General features: G+C 44.5%; 2 protein-coding genes, 1 long non-coding RNA gene and 6 other non-coding genes across 10 annotated transcripts; 1 reads left to right on the forward strand and 8 right to left on the reverse strand.

The window, feature by feature from the left end:
• Positions 1–1,593: 1,593 nt before the first annotated feature.
• On the reverse strand, positions 1,594–6,378 carry rnf175 (ring finger protein 175). The gene is made up of 9 exons (XM_076724382.1): positions 6,276–6,378; positions 5,892–5,929; positions 5,653–5,794; positions 5,082–5,236; positions 4,274–4,381; positions 3,869–3,989; positions 3,481–3,614; positions 2,971–3,072; positions 1,594–2,620 (listed from the first exon to the last, which is right to left on the reverse strand). Exons 1-9 carry the CDS (start codon positions 6,294–6,296, stop codon positions 2,500–2,502), a joined length of 942 nt encoding a protein of 313 aa, XP_076580497.1. The 5' UTR covers positions 6,297–6,378; the 3' UTR covers positions 1,594–2,499.
• A 235-nt stretch (positions 6,379–6,613) lies between these two features.
• On the reverse strand, positions 6,614–10,342 carry LOC143316718 (uncharacterized). 2 transcript variants are annotated; one of them, XR_013076597.1, is made up of 8 exons: positions 10,242–10,342; positions 9,646–9,700; positions 9,215–9,346; positions 8,788–8,842; positions 8,464–8,543; positions 7,595–7,662; positions 7,295–7,348; positions 6,614–7,097 (listed from the first exon to the last, which is right to left on the reverse strand). It is a non-coding gene; the product is annotated as an uncharacterized LOC143316718 (long non-coding RNA). The 2 variants fall into 2 exon arrangements; XR_013076596.1 differs by having other exon boundaries at positions 6,614–7,662.
• Positions 7,166–7,258, reverse strand: LOC143317539 (small nucleolar RNA SNORD14). The gene has a single exon (XR_013076684.1). It is a non-coding gene; the product is annotated as a small nucleolar RNA SNORD14 (small nucleolar RNA).
• Positions 7,422–7,514, reverse strand: LOC143317524 (small nucleolar RNA SNORD14). The gene has a single exon (XR_013076669.1). It is a non-coding gene; the product is annotated as a small nucleolar RNA SNORD14 (small nucleolar RNA).
• On the reverse strand, positions 7,734–7,826 carry LOC143317540 (small nucleolar RNA SNORD14). Its single transcript, XR_013076685.1, has one exon. It is a non-coding gene; the product is annotated as a small nucleolar RNA SNORD14 (small nucleolar RNA).
• On the reverse strand, positions 8,615–8,707 carry LOC143317525 (small nucleolar RNA SNORD14). Its single transcript, XR_013076670.1, has one exon. It is a non-coding gene; the product is annotated as a small nucleolar RNA SNORD14 (small nucleolar RNA).
• On the reverse strand, positions 8,914–9,006 carry LOC143317541 (small nucleolar RNA SNORD14). Its single transcript, XR_013076686.1, has one exon. It is a non-coding gene; the product is annotated as a small nucleolar RNA SNORD14 (small nucleolar RNA).
• On the reverse strand, positions 9,505–9,597 carry LOC143317526 (small nucleolar RNA SNORD14). Its single transcript, XR_013076671.1, has one exon. It is a non-coding gene; the product is annotated as a small nucleolar RNA SNORD14 (small nucleolar RNA).
• A 737-nt stretch (positions 10,343–11,079) lies between the features above and the next one.
• On the forward strand, positions 11,080–23,981 carry trim2b (tripartite motif containing 2b). Its single transcript, XM_076724380.1, has 14 exons — positions 11,080–11,359; positions 15,139–15,922; positions 16,028–16,176; positions 16,869–17,049; positions 17,269–17,528; positions 17,606–17,744; positions 17,819–18,004; positions 18,497–18,692; positions 18,776–18,879; positions 19,034–19,201; positions 19,298–19,466; positions 19,955–20,025; positions 20,166–20,306; positions 20,420–23,981. Exons 2-14 carry the CDS (start codon positions 15,824–15,826, stop codon positions 20,570–20,572), a joined length of 2,016 nt encoding a protein of 671 aa, XP_076580495.1. The 5' UTR covers positions 11,080–11,359; positions 15,139–15,823; the 3' UTR covers positions 20,573–23,981.
• The last annotated feature ends 106 nt before the right edge of the window (positions 23,982–24,087 follow it).

A 24,087-nucleotide genomic window follows, 5' to 3' on the forward strand; every position in this document is an offset into this window, starting at 1 on the left:
ATACAAAACTACTCACACTGTAAAAATATGGCCCGATCACACCCACAAAGCCAGGGAATTCCAGTGAGCAGCTGTTGAGTCATTGCATTAATGAATAGAAAAGAAACAGAAAGTTAGAGTGAGACATTTTGGGATTTTTATCAACAAAGTCGGCCAGTCTTAACATGGCGAGGTTAGACAAAAACTAACTTTGAAGGATTTAAATAGTCTCACATCTCTGTGTAGTGAAGACCTGGACCTGCAGCATCCACTTTGTGTTTCAGTTTATATCCTCCCAGCTCAACGTAAGTGAGAGACCAGGTCTGCTGTCCTGAACATCCAATCCGGCCCTCTGGATTCGAGGCTCTCCCAGGAGCCCAAACGGTGAAGCTGAAACTTCCTGTTTGTTCCATTTAAAAACAGACCAGTGCTCTAAAAGGAGGCCCTGAACCCAAATCTCTTCTCCCCCTCCCAGTCCTTCTGTCCAGTCTCAGCATCTGTGCAACTTCTCTTCCATACCTCGCACTAAGTTCAGCGAAAGACAGATACTGAGGGAAGCGACCACAAACACAGCACGAGCAGCTCAAGTCAAGTCAGTTATCTGTAAACTTTGCTTGTGGAAAGTGAAACAATGCAACTTACATTAAATTTACAGAATTAAAATTAAAAACTGGGTCCATTAAACTAAAGAAATCATTGGTGCTCTAAAGCTCAGACGTGGTTTGGTGATCACCAAAGCGTGTGGATTTGTCCTGTTGTAAGTCAGTGTCTGATGACCTAACACTGTTCAAGGTGGACTTGGTTTAGATTCAGTTCAGACGAGGGTCTGATGAGTCAGGGTCAACCTTTTTAAGTGTTTGTGTTCAAGCTGGTACCAGTCAGGTGAGGATCTTACCACAAAGCAGACGGTCCACCAGTGTTCGAACAGATTCTGGGCTCCAGGGGATCAAACGAGGAGGTCCCTGGCACAGGATCGCTGGATCTTCTCTGCTGGATCTCCACAGAGGTTGTCACTCAGAAAAAAGACCTGACCTACATTCACAAACAAGCTCTCAGCTTCCTGTTCTGTCTTCTTGTGTTTCATTTGCTGTTATACGTCATCATACTGGAGCATAACAACAAAGCAAGAACTGACTCCAATATTACAGTCACATGGTTCCAACTACAGTGCACTTAGCTTACTGTGTACCGTTTACTGCAAAATGATACGAATCTGAACATCTCAGCTTTCTCAACACTGGACTAAGTAACAAAGCATAAATCTCACATTAACTCTGACTCAAACCTGGAACCTTTCCTCTCAGTTGTCGTGAAACAGAAACTTCTCTGCAGTCATCTGAAGATTTCACGTTTCTCTCAGTGACGTAATATTACTCTGAAACTGGTCGCAACTTTCCAAAATCCCACTGTGACGACGGCATGAGCCTTCAGCACAGCAGGGTTTGACATGTAGAGGTCAGACCTCTGGTTTTTCTGTGTGGATGAGATTGGATGTAAATAAATCCAAATAAATGGATGATGGATTTAAAACACTCATTCAGTCCACAGAGCAGCAACCAAACAGCCAGTATGACCTGCAGAATGTGTGTAAATATACGTCTTCTGACACACTGATCAGGTTTTATAAATATTTAATAAATATAAAGTTAATATTAGCAGCAGTCTGGATAACAAAGCAATGTCAGTTTGATTTGGCTAAAGAAAGCTTCCTTCCTGTTGGAGCACGACAGCAAAGGATGTGAACAAACCTGTCAGTCGTGTTTGCTGCCATGTTGGAAGAACCCCCCCCCCCCCCACACTGGTTATCACCTGCGTTAAAATCTGACACTTGAATCAATTCCTGAAGGAATCGTCATGATGGATCAGCAGCTGTGATGCCGAGTCTTCTTCGGATATCTAATGGTGTCATATCGACTCCACCTGCTACGATAAGCTGAGCGTTCGCCATCAGCTTTAGCTTCATACAAACTAAAACAGAACAGACATCCCAAATAAAACTTCTGCAATAAACAAAGTCAGGTCAAATGTAAACAGGTTACGTAACACGACAGTTCGGACAGAATCGTCCTTTTCGATCTGCAGCGGGTCAAGTCTTTAAACAGAACACTTTGAGCAGAATCAGCGGTGAGGACTGTTTAAACTATAAAACCTGTTCAAAAGGCATTTCTGTGCTACGTTACAAAGTAAAGCAATGACTTCTCGCCATGAAAACAACATGCATGAGGGCGACATTTCCGTAATTTCCAAACTAGACGGATCTTTCTGCTTCAAAATGATCGAACACTGGATCTGTGCTTCCATATTTTTGTTCAAGTTGGCAGCAGTTCTAGCATTGCAGCGTCCTCTGCTCACGGATACCGAGGACACCTGGGACCACTCCGCAAGCATTCAGTCAAACATGTACCGAGAAACAAAAGACTTGAGAAGCAGCCTGAATCGGTTCCTTGTGGCGCAGGCGGCCGAACGTTTCCGCACATTTCCCGCCTCCAGGACATTCTTACAGCGGCGTTCCTCGGGGCTCTATTCGAGGCCCAGGGAGAAGTTGATACCGTGGACGATACCGATGATGATGGGCTGCCAGGCAACCAGGTATCTGAGCCAATCAAGCAGCTGCCCGTACAGGACATGTGTCTTCTCCCAGCTGAGAGAAAAAGGAATTAAGGAGAGTTTTGTGGGTAAAGTCCTGCAGGAATACATATGATGCTGCTTTGTACTGACCTTTGGTCTGAGCTGCACCTCAAAGGTTAGGTCAAGGTCAGGGCCTTGACCTTGATCTCATAGTTTAGGTGGATTCACTCATTACCGAACCCTGACCCTCAGTACTACTATCATAAACGCATAATCAATTGATTGATATATCCCCTCAGGCTTTAGCCTGGACCAGCAGGTCAAACTAGGAAACCCTGACACCTTGTGAGTCCACCTGTCTGAAAGACATCCTGAGAACTTCCTCATCACCCAGTCGTCCACACGGGGACAACAAAAGGATACGGGTTGTTCATCATCCTCTTCAAGTCCACCTTCTCGTTGCAGTACGGACACGTCTGCTTCTTACCCACAATGCACCAGCCGCGGATGCAGAACTCGTGAAATCTGAAGGGTTGGAGCAAGTAAAGGCAGAAACACAGAGACCTGGATTCACCTCCTGGAGGAGACAGAGGCCCCTCATCTGTCTCCTCTCCCTTTTTACACTCTCTCAACACTACACACACTAATTCACCACTGTTATTCCAGATTTGATGCGGGTCATGGGAAAAGCATATTCCAGTTGGACTTTAAGAATCAGGCCTTATTCCAAATTAAGACATGTGGGATATGCTGATATTCCAGTTTTAGGAGCCTCCTTTGGACATGAATACAGCACATTCAGAATGTGAGCCTCATTTGGGGTTTTTAACCAGTTTGTGACACACGGCCTCTTGCCAAATATCGCAACTGTGACCTTTTCAAGAAGGTTGACCTCCCACTGAGGGCTCAGGGATCGACTAAGCGTTAGGATACATGTGTCCACAGGAGAGCTGGTAGGTGTCCTCTATAAATCCTTCCTCCTCCACGTCCACCAGGATCCTCTGACCGCACACCGCACAGATGTCATTGGTCAGGCTCCTGCTGGGCATGCCTCCCTGGTTGTAGTACTGCAATCACACGCGTGCAAGGTCAGTATATACCGGTGATATACATGTGCACAGGCAGCACTAAAAATACGCCGAATTAGCTATTAAGACTTCCTGTTTGTAACGTAACCATGGATGCATGGACAGCTATCACTGCATCACTTTGACACTGAAGAAAACTTAAAAACATGATGATTCTCAGGCAAGTTCTGCAGGGGCGTCCTTTTTTCTGTCGTTTGTCACCATGAATCTTTTTTTTTTTAAAGGTCTTTTACCCCAATAGTCGAAGCCATGTAGTCAGAGCAGATTTCAGCAAAGTCTCTGCCCATGACGCCGTAGTAAAGCCCATAAAACAGCATGATTACACCAACGTCCATCGAGTCCTCTGCCTTGATCCTGCAGAGAAAGAAAGATCAGCTGCTGCATAGAAAGTGGACATAATTTCCCGCCTCCAGGGCATACAGCAGTGTTCCTCAGTTGACTTTTATTTCTTATTCTGTAAACTAGTTTAAAGTATAAATGAGTTGTATAAGACAATGAGCACCCAGCATTGATCACTTAGGCACACGTACTCCAGTGGGCACTGCTTTAAAAACGCCTTGAAAAGGACTTTAAGCTCCGCACTGTGACACAACGACATATCACACATTGGACTCACTCTGGACTCAGCGGCGACTCACCTGAAGAAGACGTTGAAGCCGAACATGGTGAACATGATGGCCAGGTAGCCCAGGACGCCCACTGCGTAGCTCAGCTTGTAGATCAGCAGGAACCACTTGTACACCATCCTGAGAGGCACAGAAAGACACGATGAATCAGTCAAAGTGGTTTTCTGTTGATCGACCGGGTGATGAATCGACTAACAGTTTATAAACCAGTGATCGATGCCAAATATCAGAGCCTGTTTCAAACCAACAGGGCGAAACTCAAAACACTTTCAGATCAGTAACAGAAAAGACAAACGATGCCGGTACTGATCTGGTTTCAGCTCTGTCCAACCATGTCTCTCCACACGGGGGCAGCATTCGATGACAGGAGGTCACATGTGTGAAACATCATGTGCAAGATTTAATGTAAATCAAGCTGCTGCTGGTTTACAGAATGGCAGACAGAATATAAAGAGACATTTTCTGTCCACAGTTAAAATGTCCCTGACTCGGCTGGTACAGGACGTCCAATGCAAGTAAAACCAGGTCCGTTTCACAAGCTTGGAAAAGGTCAAATATAACTCACAAGGGGCCGTTGATTACAGTGGGTTCCTGTTTCTGAGTCGCAATTAAATTAAAACGCATGTTCTTTACCCGATGGTCAACATCCCGACGTTCCTCCTTCAGACACTGGACAGCTGTCTGTCTTAAGAGCTAACAGATACCATGAAACCTCTGACAAGCAGACGTTGCTTCGCTGTCACTCAACCATCGACTTGCCTCTATTTTCGTTTTTCCTGAGGGATTTCAGTATTTTTATACGCCGTCCGTCCCCTCTCACCTTGGCGTCCTGCAGGACAGCGGCTTGCGGGTCGCCCTGAAGATGACGTAGCTGGTGACGACGGAGAACATGCCCCACATGGACAGAAACCTCCACCAGTAGAGTTTGATGGTGAAGTAAAGGGGCACCACCCACATCTGGACTAGAGTCACCAGCTGAGGAGACGCACAGTCAATATAAACACACTCAGTATTTACAGATTATTAACGTGGAGACAGGAGACACTGTCTGAAAATGTGTGGCCTTGTGTCCATATCTAAACATCCCACCTTCCAATGTGGACGTTCAGAACAACCTGCTTTCTGCTCATTTTCATTTCATTTGTCTTGCAGAGGCGCTTTGATTGGTCGACAGTTTATTTACCATCGTGTTGTCATCGTGGAGTAAAAAACCTCCACAACACTTTGTTCAAACATCCTTAAGTCACACTTCATGAGAACTGTGACTCTTGTTTGTCTTGCAGCGGTTGCTTAAATGACCAAAACGGAGCCTCAGGTACATGAAATGAGTCTCCAAATGTCCCTCTGCGGGCTCTACAGTGTCCTCCCGGTCTTACACTGTCTCCACTCACATTGTAGGACCGGTGGTGTCTCTGCTTCCACTGCACCAGGACGATCTGAGCCACCACCAGCGTGGCGATGAGGATCAGCACCATCTCCGCATGCATGGCTTCATGACCCCGGTGCTTCACATGCAGACGCTCGTGCTGCACCCTGCGAGAGGGAGGAGGGGGACGTCAGAGGTGGATTCAAAGTGCAGGATTCAGGATGGAAATCAGCAGGAGAGAGGAGGGAAAGTGGACATACTCACTTCCAGTTTTCTCTGTGTGTCATTTTCAGCAGGTCGTCCTGAAACAGAGGCGGCGACAGAAATAGCAGCAGGAGGTTTGTAGGTCTCACCGGACACGTTTATGTAGGTTAATACAGCTTAAAGACAACTAACGCTCCGACAAGTCAAACCAAATAAAATACGACATAATATAGATTACAGGCTTTTCTTGTCTGCTGCCACGTCCCGGCAGCAGCAGCAGCCTGACAGCCGACAGCTCCTGCACAACTGACCTGAACTAGCAGCTAGCAGGGCTGACGTTAGCTACCGTTAACCACTCTTTATACTCATTTAGACGTTAAAAAATATAGTTTCTTGGGGTTTACGGTGTGTGAACAACTGCGTTATTAACTGCAGTTTACTCACCTGGGCGTGCACACCCGCCATTGTTCGCTTTTCCGGCTCTCCCGGGCGAGCTAGCCGGCAGACGGCAGCTAGCTTAGCTCCGCTTTGACAGCAGCTGCTTCGAGGCGGCGCCGTACGGAAAGCCAGCAGGGTCACAACTCTCACTGGATGTCACTGAATACAAGACTGATGTCTACAAACGGTTAACGACTTGTGCCAAACTGTATTTTAACGTTCTGACCAACATTTAAAGTCTTTAAAGGTTTTGTCAGGACACCAGTTTACACGTTTGTAGCAGTTCCGTTCACGTAGTAGTTTAATGAATAACAAGGTAAATTTGACTTATTTCAAACGTAGCAGTCTCAGTTTTATTGTGTATTGTTTAAACACACATACTACTATTCGTGCACAACACCAAAACAAAGCTGGACAGTTCTTCATATTGTTAAAGGTCTTCAAAGGTGGGGGCTGGTGGAGGCTTCAGTAACTCACACTGAATGATTTACGATCACACACAAAGTGCAGATCAACTTAACTACTTAACAGCCGATTAATCTATGCAGTCATTTACTTACAAATCAGACAAAAAGACATTCACACGGATGCTTTTATTTCATTGTGGTTTGTGAAAACAAAGGTGTTTCTATTTGCGTTCAATGTTGATCAATTAAACATTAGATGTGACGTCTACTGTAGACAAAAAGGAAGTGTTTGATTCAAGGTAGCAACAGTTGAGTCTTTATTCCTCGAATAAAAATCTCCGCAGACAAAAACTTTGGAAAAATCCTTCTGAATCAGTGGAAAAAAAAAAAAAACTGATGCAGCTCCTTGTTCATGGTCGACCTGCAGGAAGAAAAACATCAGTCACCAGAGAAAATGTTGTGAGCTGATGATCACAACTAGAACTGAATTCGCTCAGACATCCAAGGAAGGTTTGGGCCGTCTTTGGTCCGCAGACCTCTGGTGGAAACTACGAATGGCAGGAAATAATGTCATCACAGCGACAACTTTAACAAACACTGATCCCAAAACATACACACCAGATTCACGGGATTTGATGGTCGCCACCGCTGACGAAGACAGAGACATTCACCCTGAAAGTGAGACGGAGATAAAGTCAGTCTCACAAGTCAAGATGTGACGAGACAAGTTTGGGACGTTTAATGTTCGCTCAGACATCCAAGGAAGGTTTGGGCCGTCTTTGGTCCGCAGACCTCTGGTGGAAACTACGAATGGCAGGAAAAAGCATCATCACTGCGAACTGCAGGTCGTCAGTCTGTTCAGTACAGCTGGACTGAACGTACAAACTCAAACATATCGTTTAAGAGAGAATAACATACCAGACAATGACCGCCATCAGCGGTGACGCCTCCTCTGCCTGAAAGCACTGCCGCTGGAGACTTCAACCCTGAAAGTGACATATAGCAACAAGTTAGCCCTGAAGCTAAAGACAAACAGATTATATTCACTTGTTCACAATCGCTCAGACATCCAAGGAAGGTTTGGACCGTCTCTGGTCTGCAGACCTCTGGTGGAAACTACGAATGGCAGGAAATAATGTCATCACAGCGATTTATGGCAAGCAGGTAAATAGACCAAGGTGGAGTTGAACTCTGGATTCAGACAGCGCACATACTGAACTTACAGTCAAAGTCTTAGTCCGGCAAGAGTATTCGCTGCTTTCAAAAAGTCTAATTCTGAATACTTTTGATACCTTTTCTTAATTAATTAATGTTACCTTTAAAAAGGTAAAGCCGCCTATATTCCCGCTGTGCTGAAACATCCGTTTATTTATAAGATGGTCAAAAATGAATTGTCCACTTGAAATGTAACAATCATTTTCATCACCGTTTCATTAGTTTGTCCATAAAATATCAGAAAGCGGTGACAAATATTGATGCTAATCTCCCATAGCTCATGAAGATACACACTACAGCTGTAACCAGGTGAGTTTGACCCTTTGTTCACTCCAAAAAAGTGACTTACACGATTCATCAATTGTCAGGATATTTGCCGATCAAGTCATCATTTCAGCTCTAGATTAATTCTTTTAGCCAATTATCAGATAAAAATGTCATACATCTGTTTTGAGATCAGGCATCCTGGTCTCATGTGTATTACAAACTGATCTGGGACGAATCAAATCTGTTCAGAGGAAAAGGAAGGCTACTTCAGGACCTTTAGACCCCAGAGGATTAGAGATACACACCTACTGGACTGCACAGGTGACGGCCTTCACAAGACTGAAAACCCCTCGACCGAGATCCAGAGATTTCTCCCACATCCAGCCTGAAAAAAGGATTTTAAATTCATTTAATCGTGATGATACAAAAAGACAAAAATCAGCACTGTTCCATCAGTCGCTCAGACATCCAAGGAAGGTTTGGGCCGTCTTTGGTCCGCAGACCTCTGGTGGAAACTACGAATGGCAGGAAAAAGCATCATCACTGCGAACTGCAGGTCGTCAGTCTGTTTATTACAGCTGGACTGAACGTACAAACTCAAACATATCGTTTAAGAGAGAATAACATACCAGACAACGACCGCCATCAGCGGTGACGCCTCCTCTGACCGGGGACGCTTCCACCCTGAGAGTGACATATAGCAACAAGTTAGATGTGAAGCTAAAAACAAACAGATTATATTGATTTGTTTCCAATCGCTCAGACATCCAAGGAAGGTTTGGACCGTCTCTGGTCCGCAGACCTCTGGTGGAAACTACGAATGGCAGGAAATAATGTCATCACAGCGAAAACACGTGAGCACGTCTACAGATTAGAGCCGCGTCACATCAGGAAATTGCACGAAATGAAATCGGTGCAACATTCGATTTACTCTTACAGCCCTTTATTCAGACAAAAGGCTCCAAATGTGACAAAAGAGGATGTAACTCTGCTGTACATTCATTTAGATTTGCAGCCACATCAACATGAAACCAGTGAATACACTGATCTGCTCACCTGTCCCCAGGTTCACTGGCACTAATGCATTTCTTCATCTCTGGGAGGTAGGCGTATCATCCATCTCCACACCTTTGAACAGCCTCTGTACGGTGTCCCCGAAGGCCACTATCCTCGGTTTTTCGTGCAACCCTGCCAGGACATTTCTACTGTTAGAAACTGAAACTCTTATTGACAGGAAGCAAATTTTTGCAGGGAAAGCTCTGGAGCAGTGACCGAAACGATCAGCCGACTGTTAGCTGCTCATAGCTAGCTTCTGTTGTTCGAAGCTAGCTGTGAGCAGCTAGAAAACGCTCAGACATCCAAGGAAGGTTTGGGCCATCTTTGGTCCGCAGACCTCTGGTGGAAACTACGAATGGCAGGAAATAATGTCATCACAGCGCAGAGCGACGTGTGGTCAGAGATAAACCATTTTCTAAATGGTCTCTGACCTCATGGTCACAGCTCCGGTGACGCCGGCATCGTCAGCAGAACAGCATTTAAAACCTGAAAGGAGGAAAAATAATTCGGTCAACTTCAGTTATTCAACATTTCTTAAATATCTCACCAAAAATTGCCATTTATCTCTCTATATATGAAGAGGTGCAGGCGCTTGAAACGTGTCCTCAGCTCCTGACTATCCGACCTCTGACTTTCCGTATCATACGTTGAATTCGTAACGTTTTTTCGTAACGTCTCTTTGCCTCCACGTGTTCCCCTGCTGGGCGCTCGTGTAAGTCAACACTGACGGGTTTTATCTCTCCCACACGAGCAAGTTTTAAAACTGCGGCTAAAAGTTAAGGATAAGTCCCAAACACGCGCTGCACGCGGTAACTTGCTAGCTAGCAGCTTCACGAGCTGCAGCGGTTGCTAGCAAAAACGTTGGGACGCAGCCTGTGAGGACGTTCAACTTTCGGACAATCTGCGACCATCCGCTGAATAAACTCCTCTTCTGCGGCAATGCCGCCATCATGTACTTCAACTTATTGTGATAAACACGTAAAACTTAGTATTTGTGGACTAAAATGAGCTTAAAACCCATATTTACCTTAAAAGTCGGAAGAGACCCTGCACGTCCGTCCTCTCCCTGGATTCAAATGACTCTGCCTGACTGTCAGCCTCGTTTTGTTCCGTCATGGCGGCTGATAAAGTCCTTCATGGCGCCTCATCGCCCCCTGCTGGACTGGAGGTAAACCGACAGACCCAAATCATTCATGACTCACTACCGCTGGCCACTACCACCCAGAGAAGGATGAACATCTGATATACTTAAAAGCAAAAAAGTCCTAATTATACAGTATGGCCCATTTCAGAGTAATAATACATAAATGTATTATAATTATACGTGGGAGCAGCACTGGGGGCAGGTGATTGGGGTGGTCTGCAGCTCCTTCAGCATCAAACAGCCGTCCTCCAGCTCTTCAAGACCATAACTAATACACACATAAGAGTCAAAGTCATCAACACATTAGAGGCAGTATTTTATCATTAATATGAATTGTTTCGATTGCTGTTTACGCTAAGAGTCATGAACAATTAATTATTTGATTGCTTTATAATAATAATAATAATAATAATAATAATAATAATAATAATAATAATAATAATAATAATAATAATATACCGCCAATAATGACTGGATGACAATTAATTGTAATAATAAAAATGAGTCTTGAGACTTTACCTCACACTTTGATTTGTTTAAGAAATATTTCTGTTGATGTATTAAAAGAAAATGATTTAGAGTTGATACAAGTGAGATCAGAGGTGAGAGAGACATTGAGATAATAGAGAGAGAGAGAGAGGATCATACACCCCCGCCTCCATATTCCTGACAGACAGATGAGCCAATCCCCTCTCTCCTTTTCCCACTCCTCTTGCTCGTCATTGGTAGATGCTGACTCAGGGCCCGATGGATGCCCCCCCTCTCCTCTCTCCCCCTCTCCCCTCCTCCCCCTCCTCAGTCTGGTGCTGCTGCTGCTGCAAGCTGCTGGTGTTGCCGTGACGATGATATCCTCCCCCCTCCCACCCACACACTCACACACACACACACACACAAACGCACACACAGCAGAGAGGAGAGGAGAGCGAGCAAACAAGACGCTATCATGACGCGATGGCTTCAGGCCGGAGTCACAGTCATCGCCTGCGTCTGAGGAAAACATGGTGAGTGCTGGATCTCTGTTTCTGGGTGGAGGTGAGAGGATGAAAGGATGGATGGATGGATGGATGGATGGATGGATGGATGGATGGATGGATGGATGGATGGATGGAGGAATGTTTGGGGATGACAGAAGCATCTGTGGCATGGTGTGCTTCCCTGAGAGAGAGGGATGAAGGAGGGAGGGAGGAAAGAGTGGAGAGACTGAGGAGGGATGGAGGGATTGAGGATGGACAGACTGCAGGATGAACGAGGGTGTAGGACGAATGAATGAACGCAGCACAGACTGATCCACCTCAGCTTTACAGCAAATACGAGTGTGTGTGTGTGTGTGTGTGCGTGTGCGTGTGTGTGCTATCAGGCCTGTTGGTACTGCACATTAGCATCCTGAGGGCTAACAGTAACAGGAGGTACGTCACTTCTGTGAACAGAAACCGGGCTCGTCCACCCTGATTTCTAGAGGGGCCACAAGGGTCAAGGGTCCCTCAGGCCAGGTCCTCTGCATGAAGTGAACCTGTTCCCTGCTGGAAAGTCAATCTGTGATGAGACACACGTCGACAACGACACAAAACGACCACAAAAACACAAGAAACAATGACAGAGAGACAAGAAAACGATCACAAAGTGACGCAAACAACCACAGACAGATGCAACATTACCAAAAATTTAAAAAGAGACACCGAAGGACCACAAAGAGATGCAAGAAGATTTTAAAAATATGTGCAAAACAACCACAAAGAGACAGAAAATGAGCACAGAAGCAAACTGCCAGACAGACAAAACACGTCCATAAAGAGACAAAAACAACTACAAAGTGATGGAAAATGACTACGAGAGTCATAATCTGCCTGTGATTTTGTAAAAACGGGGAGATACAGAAGAAAATTAAGATTAAAACAAAAGTCTTCAGACGGTGTTATAAGTCAACTTAAAAACGCTCATGATTAACCTGAAAAGTTACTTAAAGCTGCATTAATGGATTTTTACTTGTGTTGGCCACCAGGGGGCGGCAGACCAAGCTGCATACACAACACTGGTATTTCATTCAATGCTATGAAGCTATTAAGGTGAACGCGTTAAGCCTGGTTTATGCTACTGCGTCGCGATGACGCCGTACCTACGCCGTCGACGCAGACCCCTACACGGACCCTACGCCGTAGCCTGACGCGCACCTCCAAAAAATCCTGACTACGCGTCGCGTCGACGCGTAGTGACGTGAACGTCGAGGACTGTGATTGGTCCGCTCAGAACGTAATTTTCAGTTCAGTCATGGTCGCAGCACAACAACACCGCCATTTTCAAAGTTTCTGTGGTGAGAGCTACAAGAAAAACTGGACCAAGCCGAAGAAAGAATTATCGAGGAGGTACGCAAGTACGACCACCTCTACAACTCCTCTTCGCGGCACTATAAAGACTGCCAAATGGCCAACAATTCGTGGAGGGGCAGCCACACCCCCCTAGCGGCTTGGCAGTGAATTGCGGAGCAACGCGTTCCCTCGACGCAGAACTATGAATGCTCAGTGACGGCGTCGGGTGTACGTCGTAGGTACGGCGTCGCCGCGACGCAGAAGCATAAACCAGGCTTTAGCCAACAGCTGCTGACATGTTGAGCTACGGAGCAACGTGAGTCCAACGTTCTCTCTCTTTTAGCTCACGAGACAAATATCTGGAGAGTAAAACCTCATTTTAAAACCAACGTATTTCATTTGTTACATCACCAAATGATGAAGTAATTACATCATAAATAAAGTGAAAAACAGAGGAGAGAGAGCGGGCGAGAGACCAAGTGACTCAAACCAAGAGAAAAACAGAAGCAGAGAGACCATGAACTTTCCCACCGGAATAAATGCATGATGGGAAAGAGCTGTGTGTGTGTGTGTGTGTCAGGTGTGTGTGTGTGTCAGGTGTGTGTCGGTGTGTCCTCACACAGTTGATTTACTGACTTGATGACGATGTTTACTGACGTAAACCAGTTTCCAATCAGTGAAGTGCGTTTCAGGTTGTGAGATGTCTCGTCTCAAATCAAGTAATCAAATGAAAATGTGACATCGTGTCATCGTCTAATCCCACAATATACCACAAACTACCACGACGACAAGATTCAACGGCCAAAAATTCCTCCTGAAAAGCGAAAGAAAGAAAGAAAGAAAGAAAGAAAGAAAAAGAAAGAAAGAAAGAAAGAAAGAAAGAAAAGAAAAAGAAAGAAAGAAAAAGAAAGAAAGAAAGAAAGAGTTCTATTGTCTCTTCCTCTGGGACAGTTACAAACAGTCACCACAGTATCACAAGGTCCACACACACACACACACACACACACACACCCTGCAAATAGAGGCTCGCTGTCGCCCCATAATCCTTTGCAGCGTTGTGCTGCAGAGGACCCTTGACTGAAAGTGTGGGGGTGCAGCAGCAGCAGTGAGTGTGTGTGTGTGTGTGTGTGTGTGTGTGTGTGTGTGTGTGTGTGTGTGTGTGTGTGTGTGAGGCCACTTTCATGTCAGGGTTGTGTGTTGTGAACAGAATATTTTGGGGGGGTTAAAACAGGAGATCACAGGAAGCTCCCATCCATAATCCGCCCCCTTTATAAATGATTCATGAGGAAATCTTCAGTTCATATTTTCCACTGATGAGGAAGAAACAGCAAACCAGGAACAAACAAAGGAAAACAGAAGAACGTCTGACATCAGATGCCGGAACTGAAAGAAAGTGTGAGATTAAAACCAGAAGACCAGAAGAAAATGAGCTTTGAGCTGAGCACAGAGCCGCTCAGACTGCTGCTGTCCTGAGTTCAGGTGTCCTCCAGGTCAAAACTTCTTTTTTACCCTCCGTCGAGTCAGCGTCACACAGACTCTCTCCTCGCGGCTCGAGCCCTGACTCTGCAGACCATGGCTGAAGCTGTGCTGGTTCCCTCGTGCCGTGGTCTTCATCGCCTTCATCGTCACATCGGGGAAACTCTGAGCGCCGCCATCTTTGTTTCCGCTGCGTGAAAAACGTGAGCACAGACTGTTAAATTTAGGATTTTAGGATTAAAGGGACCACGACTGCCTCACTTTTTGTTGTATCTCTCCCTCGCCCCTCCCCATGGAGTCTGTTGCCATGGAAACCACAGCCTCACTCCCATCCCTCGCTCTCTCCATCACTTTGAAGACATTTCGGTGACCTACATTACTGCAGCTGGAAGCTCTTTATGAGTATCTTCCTCTTCATTCACGTCCCTCTGTAGGTCTGACGTGCAGTGCAGCACAGCCCCCCCCCCCGTCTGAGGATCGTACCATCTGCATGGAGTCTTGCTGCACATGTTCTACTCTACAGAGTGGACCATCTGGGGGTTAATTAGGGGTGCGCAGTGATCTGATGCACCACCTGGAAGGAGCACATGGCTTCCTATAGTGAGGAGGGCAGACTGGGACTGTTTGTGGTCCAACGTCTGGTCTCTCATGTGTCTCAGCCAAGAATCTCTGACTTATGATCAACTAATCTAAAAAATAACACCGTGTCTGATCAGACAACTGTCAGTTAAGGGCAAAACAGTTTGTTCCCATCCGCCTCCATGCAGTCAGACTTCTCTTCAAATACCATCTAGTGGTGGCTAAAAGAACTGCAGCTTTAAACACCAACTGCCACAGGTGACGCTCAACCACCTGAATGCTTCATTTCACTGTCACATTAATGAGGGACATCCAAAAGTAATGAAACTGATCACACGCACGATGTGGTAGAGAAGAAAAGAGCAGAAGTGGTTTTATTTTTTCTGCTCTTCCACCTAATCCTCATCTCTCCTTTCTCACAGGTTTGAATCCTCTGTGAATTAAATCAGCACCCAGGTCTGTGGATTGTCCACAAACCAGACCCAAAGAGGACTGACTGACTCCTTGGTCTTTCAGCAGACACACAGAAGCAGATGGACATTTTAAAAGGAAGAGTTTTGGACATGAGGAGCGCTTTGTGCCCCGTAGGAATGTGATGGAAAAACATACACCAGGTTTCACGGATACAAGCTCAAATAAAGGCCGTGTCTGAAAATTTAGCTCTGAAATCAAGAAACTGAAGCTCTGACAGAAGTGGATGGTCGTTCAGTGAAATGATAGAAAAACCAGACCAGTGCCTGATTTCCCAGCACTCTTTTCTGCATGCAGCGTGAAGAAGTCCTGCAGGGAGGAGCGTGCATGGATAATTAATCCCTTCGTTTTGGCTGCAGGCTCCAGAAAGGGGTGTGTCTGAATGTTTAACCCCTCCTCTTGGCTGCAGAGACCAATAATTTAAGGCATGTCTCTCAAAAGATCCAACGGAGATTTATCATTTGAATGTTTTGTCCTTTCCTTTTCGGACGCACAATGGAATAAAGTGTGAGAAAAGGAATTTACAAAGACCAAACCATACAACCAGACGGTAGGACACCTCGTATCTGAACATCCAGCTCCTTCCCCTGGCTGCAGTGTGGAATAAGGGGTGTGTTCGGAGGTTCACCCTCACAGATGGAGGCCCACCAACACTCCCCAGATAGCAGCAGCGAGGAGTGCACCGTCCTGGAGGCTCCGCCCGGCAAAAACGCCTGCCCGCAACATGCAGGGAAGGTAGGCAGGCAATACACATGCAGCTCATTTTTTATGCTGGATTTGGGTTGGGTAACAGCCACACTGTCACCTGAGCACCCATGTTGAATTTCTCTTCACCTGCAGGTGGCAGACCTGTACTGTTGTGCGTGTGACAGTGTGCTGTGTGAGGACTGTGTGTCGGACCATGAAGACCACCCTAAGCTGGCCCTCAGCCAGGCCCTGGAGCAGCACCGCAGCAGCCTGCGGGAGAGGCTGGGGACTGTCCAGAACAGGTAGAATTTAGACAGAGTGGGACTGCATGAAATTCACAATAACTGTAATGTTGCTGTGATGTCCTGAGGAACTTTTTTCCACTCTCTGAATTCTTTTTGTACTAAATTTGCCTCTTGGTGTTTCATCATGTGTGACCTGTATGGATGGTGGTGTTGTTGGTTTTGGTTGAGGAAAGTTCTACACAACACATCAACCAGTGAGACACTTCAAATAGTGATATGAGAGAACTGATAAGCTGCTACTAAAAAGGGTGAAGCTTAAAAAGATAAGAATTGTGCCAGTGGTTGGTGTTCTGATCTGTTATTTAAGCAAAAGCAGCAGTAAAACAGTGTAAATATAAGTCCTGTATTCAGTGGAGAAGAAGCGTAAATTAGCAGAAATTGGAAATACTTGAGTCAGGTGCAAGCAGATGACAGAAAAATGACAAAGGCATCTGTGATTTATCAGGTGCAGAAGTTAGAGGGAAACATTAACATGAAATTTGAAAATCTAAATAAAGAAATGATTAAATGGTCTTACATTCATAGCAGGTTGCACACATGAATATTTAATGTGGTAAACAAAGGATTCACAAAGCCTTCCTTGGTGTGCGCTCTGCTGATGAATGATGATGAATGGCAGTGTACTTTTGAAACAAATTTAACAGACTTCACCCTTAAATCCCCACTACCTTCTTTATTTATCTCCCCAGACTCCCTCAGATTTCAGACGCCCTGTCCTTTGTTAAGGAGATCCTCCAACAGCTGACCAATCAGAGAGCTTCCATCGAAGAGGACATCCAGTCGAGCTTCGAGGATCTGCACAAGCAGCTCGATGTCCGGAAGAGTGTTCTGCTGATGGAGCTGGAGGTCACATATGGACTGAAACAGAAGGTGCATACATGCTTTCATGGAGCGTCAGCTGCAAGATTTTGCAAAAACAGATTTGGATCATCTGGAGTTTAGGAATGAGAAAATTGATTGGTTGTTCATTTTGAGGGCTCTTAATCTTTCATGGCTGTGAAAGTACAGCCTCTCCTGCCACTGGGCTACTTTAAAACGCAGAAAACATCAGAGAACTCATCAAGAACATCATGTCTGCCATGTATCCAGGTCCTCCAGGCCCAGGTGGACAGCCTCATCCGGGGAGAAGGGGACATCACGGCCTCCTGTACACAGTCAGAGGAGGCTCTGGCTGGGGAGGCGTGCGTGGCGACCCTACAGGCGGAGCGTGAGCTCCATGAGAGGCTGGGGGAATTAGCTGGTCTTGGCCTGCCGTGTCAGCCGGAGGAGAACGACCAGCTGGATCTGGTGATGGAGACGGACGGGCTGAGGAAGTCTATACACAACCTGGGGACCATCGTCACAACCAGGTGAGACTGTGCTGACACAAAATATTCAACCCTGTGCTAAAAACCAACACCATTTGACCCACCTTTGTCTTCCTCAGTGCGGTGGCGAGCCAGAGTGAGGCGATGGGCGCGGGCCTGGAGCAGTGCATTGTGGGACATCCTGCTTCGGTTACCATAGTGACGAGGGACAAGTCAGGAGGAGCCTGCAAGAGTGGCAATGCAATCCTGTCAGCTGAGGTTTGTTTTACGCCCCCTCAAATAAATGTAAATGTAAAACACTATTTAACATGATTTTATGTTTGTTATTCCAGGTTTTCACCCCAGATGGCAGCATAGTGGACGGTGAAATAGTGGACCACAAGAATGGGACTTATGAGTTTGTATACATTGTGCCAAAGGAGGGCGACTTCTCATTGGCACTCCGTCTGTACGACCAGCACATCAAAGGAAGCCCCTTCAAACTGACCGTCAGCAAGGTCTTAGAAGCAGAAGTAGAGGTGGGTGGAGGGTGGAAGGTGTGTGTCAGCAGCAAAAGTTTGGAGCCATGTCTGAATTTTTGTATCAACAGTGAAAGTTCTTTGTAGAACAATCGACAGAGTGATGTGGGTGTGATTGACAGACTGCCAACAACAAGCATGTTGGTTGAAGCTTACTGATCTTTCTAGCAAATTAACATGAGCACACGATATTGAGCGGTTACATGTGAGCATGCTAAAATGTTAACATGTTATTGTAAAAGTTGCATATAATCCCAGATGTTCCCATTTCCTTTTAGGCTTGGGACAATTTCAGTTCTAAAACACAGACTCAACTTTTTAAAATAAAGTTCTAACTGTTACCTTGATTTCATGCAAATACCCACCGTGGGGTCCCATCCCAAGCTTGGGAAAATATGTACCAAAAATTTTAAAGTTAACATGGACATTAAGGTAAAAATCTGAAAATTCACATTTCTAAGTAATATATTCTCCCTCCATCGTTGTCTCCAGGTGTCCCCCTCCACCACCACAGCAAACAACTCAGCAGCCTACGCCACCCCATCCACAGGCTCCTCTGAGGGGGCAAAGAGACGTGGGAAGTCCCCCGGCCAGAAGAAGAAGGGATCTAAGAGAGCCAGCAGCGCCCTGGGTACCCCACGACGCAAAACCCAAAATCCAATTGAGGATGACCTCATCTTTAGGATTGGTGAGACATTCATCCTTATTTTGTGGAATGTTCCAAAAACACCTGTTGAAATTCATTTATTTGGTATTTCCGACTCTCATCAGGAACAAAGGGGAGAAATAAAGGAGAGTTCACCAACCTTCAAGGAGTGGCTGCTTCCTCCAGTGGCAGGATTCTGATTGCCGACAGCAATAATCAGTGTGTCCAGGTATGGCCCATTTTGTTCAGTTCTCACTTCTTCAAAAAGCTGTTTTAGGTTTCAGACTTGCTTTTGTAGCTACTTTTAAATTTAGGTTTCAGGTGTAGAAGCTAAGGTATGAATTGTGTCTTTGAGGGACCTCACAAATGCCTACCCATTTCAGATTTTCTCCAACGAGGGAGAATTCAAGAGTCGCTTTGGGGTGCGTGGACGTTCGCCAGGGCAACTGCAGCGTCCCACAGGCGTGGCTGTGCACCCCAGTGGTGACATCATCATTGCTGACTATGATAACAAGTGGGTCAGCATCTTCTCCTGCGAGGGCAAGTTCAAGGTCAGTGCATCAGTGTAGCCTTGGGTGTAAGGGATGAAGGGTTACTGTTTGTTTAATGGTTCTTCCCTCTTATTGGTTGGTCTTGGCATCCATCAGGCAAAGCTTGGCTCCGGTAGACTCATGGGGCCAAAGGGAGTGTCCGTGGACCAGAATGGTCACGTGATCGTGGTTGACAACAAGGCATGCACTGTCTTCATCTTCCAGCTGACCGGCAAGCTCATCACCAAGTTTGGTAGTCGAGGCAATGGTGACAAGCAATTTGCAGGTAGTGCTTTTTCAAAGAAACAGACTGTCCAGAAATTAATAAAAAAAGCCACAAGAATGAGACTGACAACCATGCCAGTCCTGTTTTATGGACTAAATTTTAATATTAAAATGAATCAAAATCACACAGTATTACCAATATTATTGTCATATATGTAGTTACTTTATCATTGGACTAAAACTGGTGTATTGAAAGAATTGAACCAAATAATTCTCAGTAGAAAAAAAATATGTGGGTATGCTTGCACTGAAAACTGCATGTACAAAGTTTAAAGTACTTCAAGAGGCTGAAGAGCCAATGTAGGTGTCATCACTGAAACAAGTTAAAATGCCAGTTGAAGAATCACTGAAAGCACATGGGGTGATAATTGAACTGTAATCACTGAAAGCAGTGAAAGGGTTAGTTAAAGTGGTGAAAACAGGTGAAGTGTTAGCTAAGGCACTGATAACACAGCCTGTTTTTGTTGTTTCTGTGCTCCTGTTCTGAAGGGCCACACTTTGCAGCAGTAAACAAGAACAATGAGATCATCGTGACTGACTTCCATAACCACTCTGTCAAGGTTAGGCCTGACTGACTGAACACTGCCTTATATTTATTCCCCTGCTCCCTTTAGAATGAAACGACAGCTTAAATCTGGGTAAACACGTGAGACAGGACACATTATGTGGATCCTGATCTTTCTTTCTGTGTCACGGTCAGGTTTTCACTCCAGAGGGAGAGCTTGTGTTGAAATTTGGCTCTAACGGTGAGGGAAACGGGCAGTTCAATGCTCCCACTGGTGTAGCTGTGGACGTTAACGGGAACATCATCGTAGCTGACTGGGGCAACAGCAGAATCCAGGTACAGCAGTGCTGTGCAGTGCTTGTCAACCTGTAAGACGCTGCTTCTTGACAATTCTTGGAAGTTTTTGCAATTGTCAAAACACATTTCTCTCTCTGTTCAAACATTTCCAGGTGTTTGATGGCAGCGGCTCCTTCCTGTCCTACATCAACACATCAGCAGACCCTCTGTATGGACCTCAGGGTCTGGCTCTGACCTCAGACGGACATGTGGTGGTGGCTGACTCTGGCAACCACTGCTTCAAAGTCTACCGCTACCTACAATGATGGAGGCTTGGATGGAGAAATGAAGTGGAGCCAGGAGAGACCGACGGGGGAAAAGAAAGATATGATGCACAAAGTCAAACTCTTGGAATAATTGCATGAACCACTGCCTGCAAGGATGGAAGGAGGGATGGAAGATACAGATAAAGGAGAGGAAGCAAAGCAGAAGGGTTAGCTATCATTACATCATCAGCCACAATGAAAATATGATCTAATTTTGACATCGTTCATGATCTTGATAAAGTGAGATCTTCTAAAAATTAAACAGTGGATAGCAGAGAAAGGTGGAGAAACACTGGTCTTTGAACGATGACGTCTTAAAGTCTAAAGAGGGATGAGGATTGTAGTGGACATTGGGGAATGGAAAGAGGGTGAATTCAAAAAATCACGGAATGGAATACGGAGTGACGCAAGGATGGGGTAAAAAATTATGCAATGACTAATTCATGATGTCAAATTCTAGAAGTCTCTCTTTCTCTGAGTTTGGCCTCAGTAGAAACATGGAAGAATGGACAAAATAAGGCTTTAAAAAGAAAGGAAGATCAAATAAAGGTTGCAAAAGGGATGAAGAGAACGTCTTTGAAAACCACTGCTTCCTAAACCCACAATGTGGTGGATGATGGATAAAGAAGGAGGATTAAAGGCATGAATGAATACATGAAGGATGATGTTTTGCAAAGAATGGATTGGAAGATTAAAAGTTCTCATGGTCTGCCTTCTCATATTGTATGTAGTTGACAAAATAATGGCCAGTGAGCTAAAAGAGGTCTGCGTCTTGGTTTGACATCATTCGTCACTTCAGGTCATTACCACTGACTTCCCCTACAGCTTCTGGACCATATTTTGCGATCGTACACCAACATCAACTCTTAGCCACCAACTCTTAGAGCTTGCAAGGCTGCCCTTGAACAAAGCACTTACCTTCAAACTGGTCCAGGGGTGGGGACCTGTGTTTGTGCTGGGAAACTCCCAACAGTGAGCATGTTAATCTGTAAATATGAAGCAAGGAATTGCTTAAAAGGCATCCTTGCCCAGCCAAATTTCCATTGACTATACCGTTGACTATTCACTCTGTGATGGTCATGAAAACGTATTATTAGACTAAGACATGGGCCACTTTTAGCCTGTTGTCCATTGTTTGTACATGAGGATTGTCTGAATACGGAATGTTTATTTTGTTTCTTGCCATATGCTAGTGTTCCTTATGAGTCTTAGGCAATAGATTCATTAGTAGAAATGATTGCTTGATTCTTATTCTGATTGTCTGAATGATTGATTCGGTTGATTGACACGGTAGTTGTGACGAGCAGCATTGTCTATCTATGCTTGGTTTGAGTGTTAATATATTTTTCCTGAGAAATCTGTTGCAAGGAGAAAAAAAGTCTATAAATCTATCCTATATATTTGTGAGAATACCTTTAATAATATCATGTAAGATGCTCAAATTCGTTAACATATTTGGAATCAGTAACATTTTTACACACTTGTTTCTGCTCGGTGATGAAAAGAATGTTCCTCAACATTGCCAAGGATTCTGGAATGCTTGAAGAATTCCAAGAAGTGCTGTCGCTGGCTTGTACAATTCCACGTGTTCTGTCATCACCCATACAACGATGCCTCCGTGTTTCAGCAGCATGCCTCTGTATTATGTGATTGTTGACATCAAACATACCGTCTCACTAAGGATTTCAGTTGTAAGCTCCCATCTTACAAACAGTTCACCCACTCCTAAGAAGATTTACAGTAATAAGTTCAATAAAGGACATGAGACAAATGTGACACTGCAAAGCATTTACAAACTACTTTTGGAGGAGTGCCATGCGATAGTGGTAACAGTAATAGAAAGCATTTACATCAATGATTCGATAGAAAAGCAAAGCATTTTTTTAGTTACTCACATCAGCATTCAGTTGGACAGTATTTAGCTTTATTATTAATATACAGAAAACATCGCTGTCAATTAACAGATGCTTGTGGTAGAGGAAGTGGTGTCCAATCAATTATTAACAAGATGTGTGTCAGTCCATTCACTGAAGCGGGAAGAAAAAACAATAATCAATATCATAAATATTTTGTTCACAGCTGATCAAATGTTTTTAGTAAACTTTATGTAAGTTATTACTTTTATTTATTTAGTCATTTTGAATCTTTCCATATTGCCATTTGATTGTGTTACACCATGTGCATTGAAATTCTTAAGTGCCCATTATATTTCTTCTTTTTGTACATTTCATCTGTTACGTTGAGTCAAAATATGATTGTTGGTATTTGATACATTTTATACTGTCTGTTCTGAGTGGACCAATCAGCATTTAAGGTTTTATTCTATTATTTGTTTGTGAAATGAAAGTTGTTGTGGGGGAAAAAATAATCAAGCTTGCCAGTTAGCAAAAACAGCTTGTTGACATTAAAACCAATAGACACTTTTAGCAACAAGCTAATATGTTAGCTGTAGCAAAGAAGGCAGTACAGTACATAAACCATGAGCTGTCCAGGTCAGGTTTATTATGAAAAGCTAATTTTGTCTATTTTGTGAGGAGGGGTTCAACTAAACTAACTCAGTAGTTATTTGTGGCCATCGGTTTCACAGCTGAATGCTAACAATGCCATTTCTTTTACAGATAGCTAAGACAATAGCTTTTCTTAAAAGCAATGTGAAAAGCGTGTGTTCAGTAAGAATAATAGATTAAAATGAAAGCTGAGTCTCGTAAAGGAGTTCATGTTGTTTCCCTAACTGTGTCAGTCTGTTCAAGAGTCTGTCGAAAGCACATTCTCTGACTTTGTTTAAGCGCCCAATAGAGCTGCTAAACCTCCACATTCTGCTCATCGGCAGTGAGCTGAGAGAAGATTTTTGGATTAGTTGGCACTATTGATCGTTTCAACAACATCAGGAAGTGTTTCTTTAAACAATCTGGGCCTTGTTTGCTGGAGATTCAGCCTTAATGTCAGTAAAACATATGAATGTTGTTTCAAAGTTGATATGATGGAAATGCCTTTTCGCTAATCTTGATTTGAAATTTACTGCAAACATAAGAAAGTGTTAGCTAATAGCCATTTCAAACAGATAGCTCATTTGTAGACTACACATCCATTTGAAAAAGAAATTTCTTTATCAACAAGAGAAAAAGGCTATTTGTGTCATTGCAGCTAATGGCACATGTAGCTCGGCTGTGTATCATTGTCTGCTTGCACCAACAACACTGGACGTCAATTTATTATTTATTTTTTCCCTCAAATGGATATGTAGTGTTTGGAGCTCAGCTCTTAAAGTGCTGACGAGTTTCTTACAGTGTCAATTGCCTGCTCTTTCTCTCTGTATTTACTATGTGTCCTGTCTGTTCACTGGTATGGACTGTCTCTTTACTGTCCACACACACTCACACTGAAATAAAGCATTGATTCCTACATGGCAGCTGTTTGTTGTGGGTTGGTTTGTGAACATTTTGCTCATTGAAAACCCACACACAGGTGTGTCTGTGAAGATTCTCATTCATCCAGGTTATAGTGCTTCAAAGTGC

This window comes from Chaetodon auriga, chromosome 24 (assembly GCF_051107435.1).
Source record: "Chaetodon auriga isolate fChaAug3 chromosome 24, fChaAug3.hap1, whole genome shotgun sequence".
In the NCBI taxonomy this organism is placed as follows: domain Eukaryota; kingdom Metazoa; phylum Chordata; class Actinopteri; order Chaetodontiformes; family Chaetodontidae; genus Chaetodon; species Chaetodon auriga.

Excerpts from the sequence above, each read along its gene's own strand:
- rnf175 (XM_076724382.1), bottom strand. The coding sequence starts at position 6,296 with ATGGCGGGTGTGCACGCCCAG. Across the intron at positions 5,795-5,891 it reads ACACACAGAGAAAACTGGAA|GGTGCAGCACGAGCGTCTGC; the intron begins GTGAGTATGTCC and ends TCCCTCTCGCAG. Across the intron at positions 3,990-4,273 it reads GGCTTCAACGTCTTCTTCAG|GATCAAGGCAGAGGACTCGA; the intron begins GTGAGTCGCCGC and ends CTTTCTCTGCAG.
- trim2b (XM_076724380.1), top strand. The coding sequence starts at position 15,824 with ATGGAGGCCCACCAACACTCCCCAGATAGCAGCAGCGAGGAGTGCACC. Across the intron at positions 17,529-17,605 it reads GGGACCATCGTCACAACCAG|TGCGGTGGCGAGCCAGAGTG; the intron begins GTGAGACTGTGC and ends TGTCTTCCTCAG. Across the intron at positions 17,745-17,818 it reads ATGCAATCCTGTCAGCTGAG|GTTTTCACCCCAGATGGCAG; the intron begins GTTTGTTTTACG and ends TTGTTATTCCAG.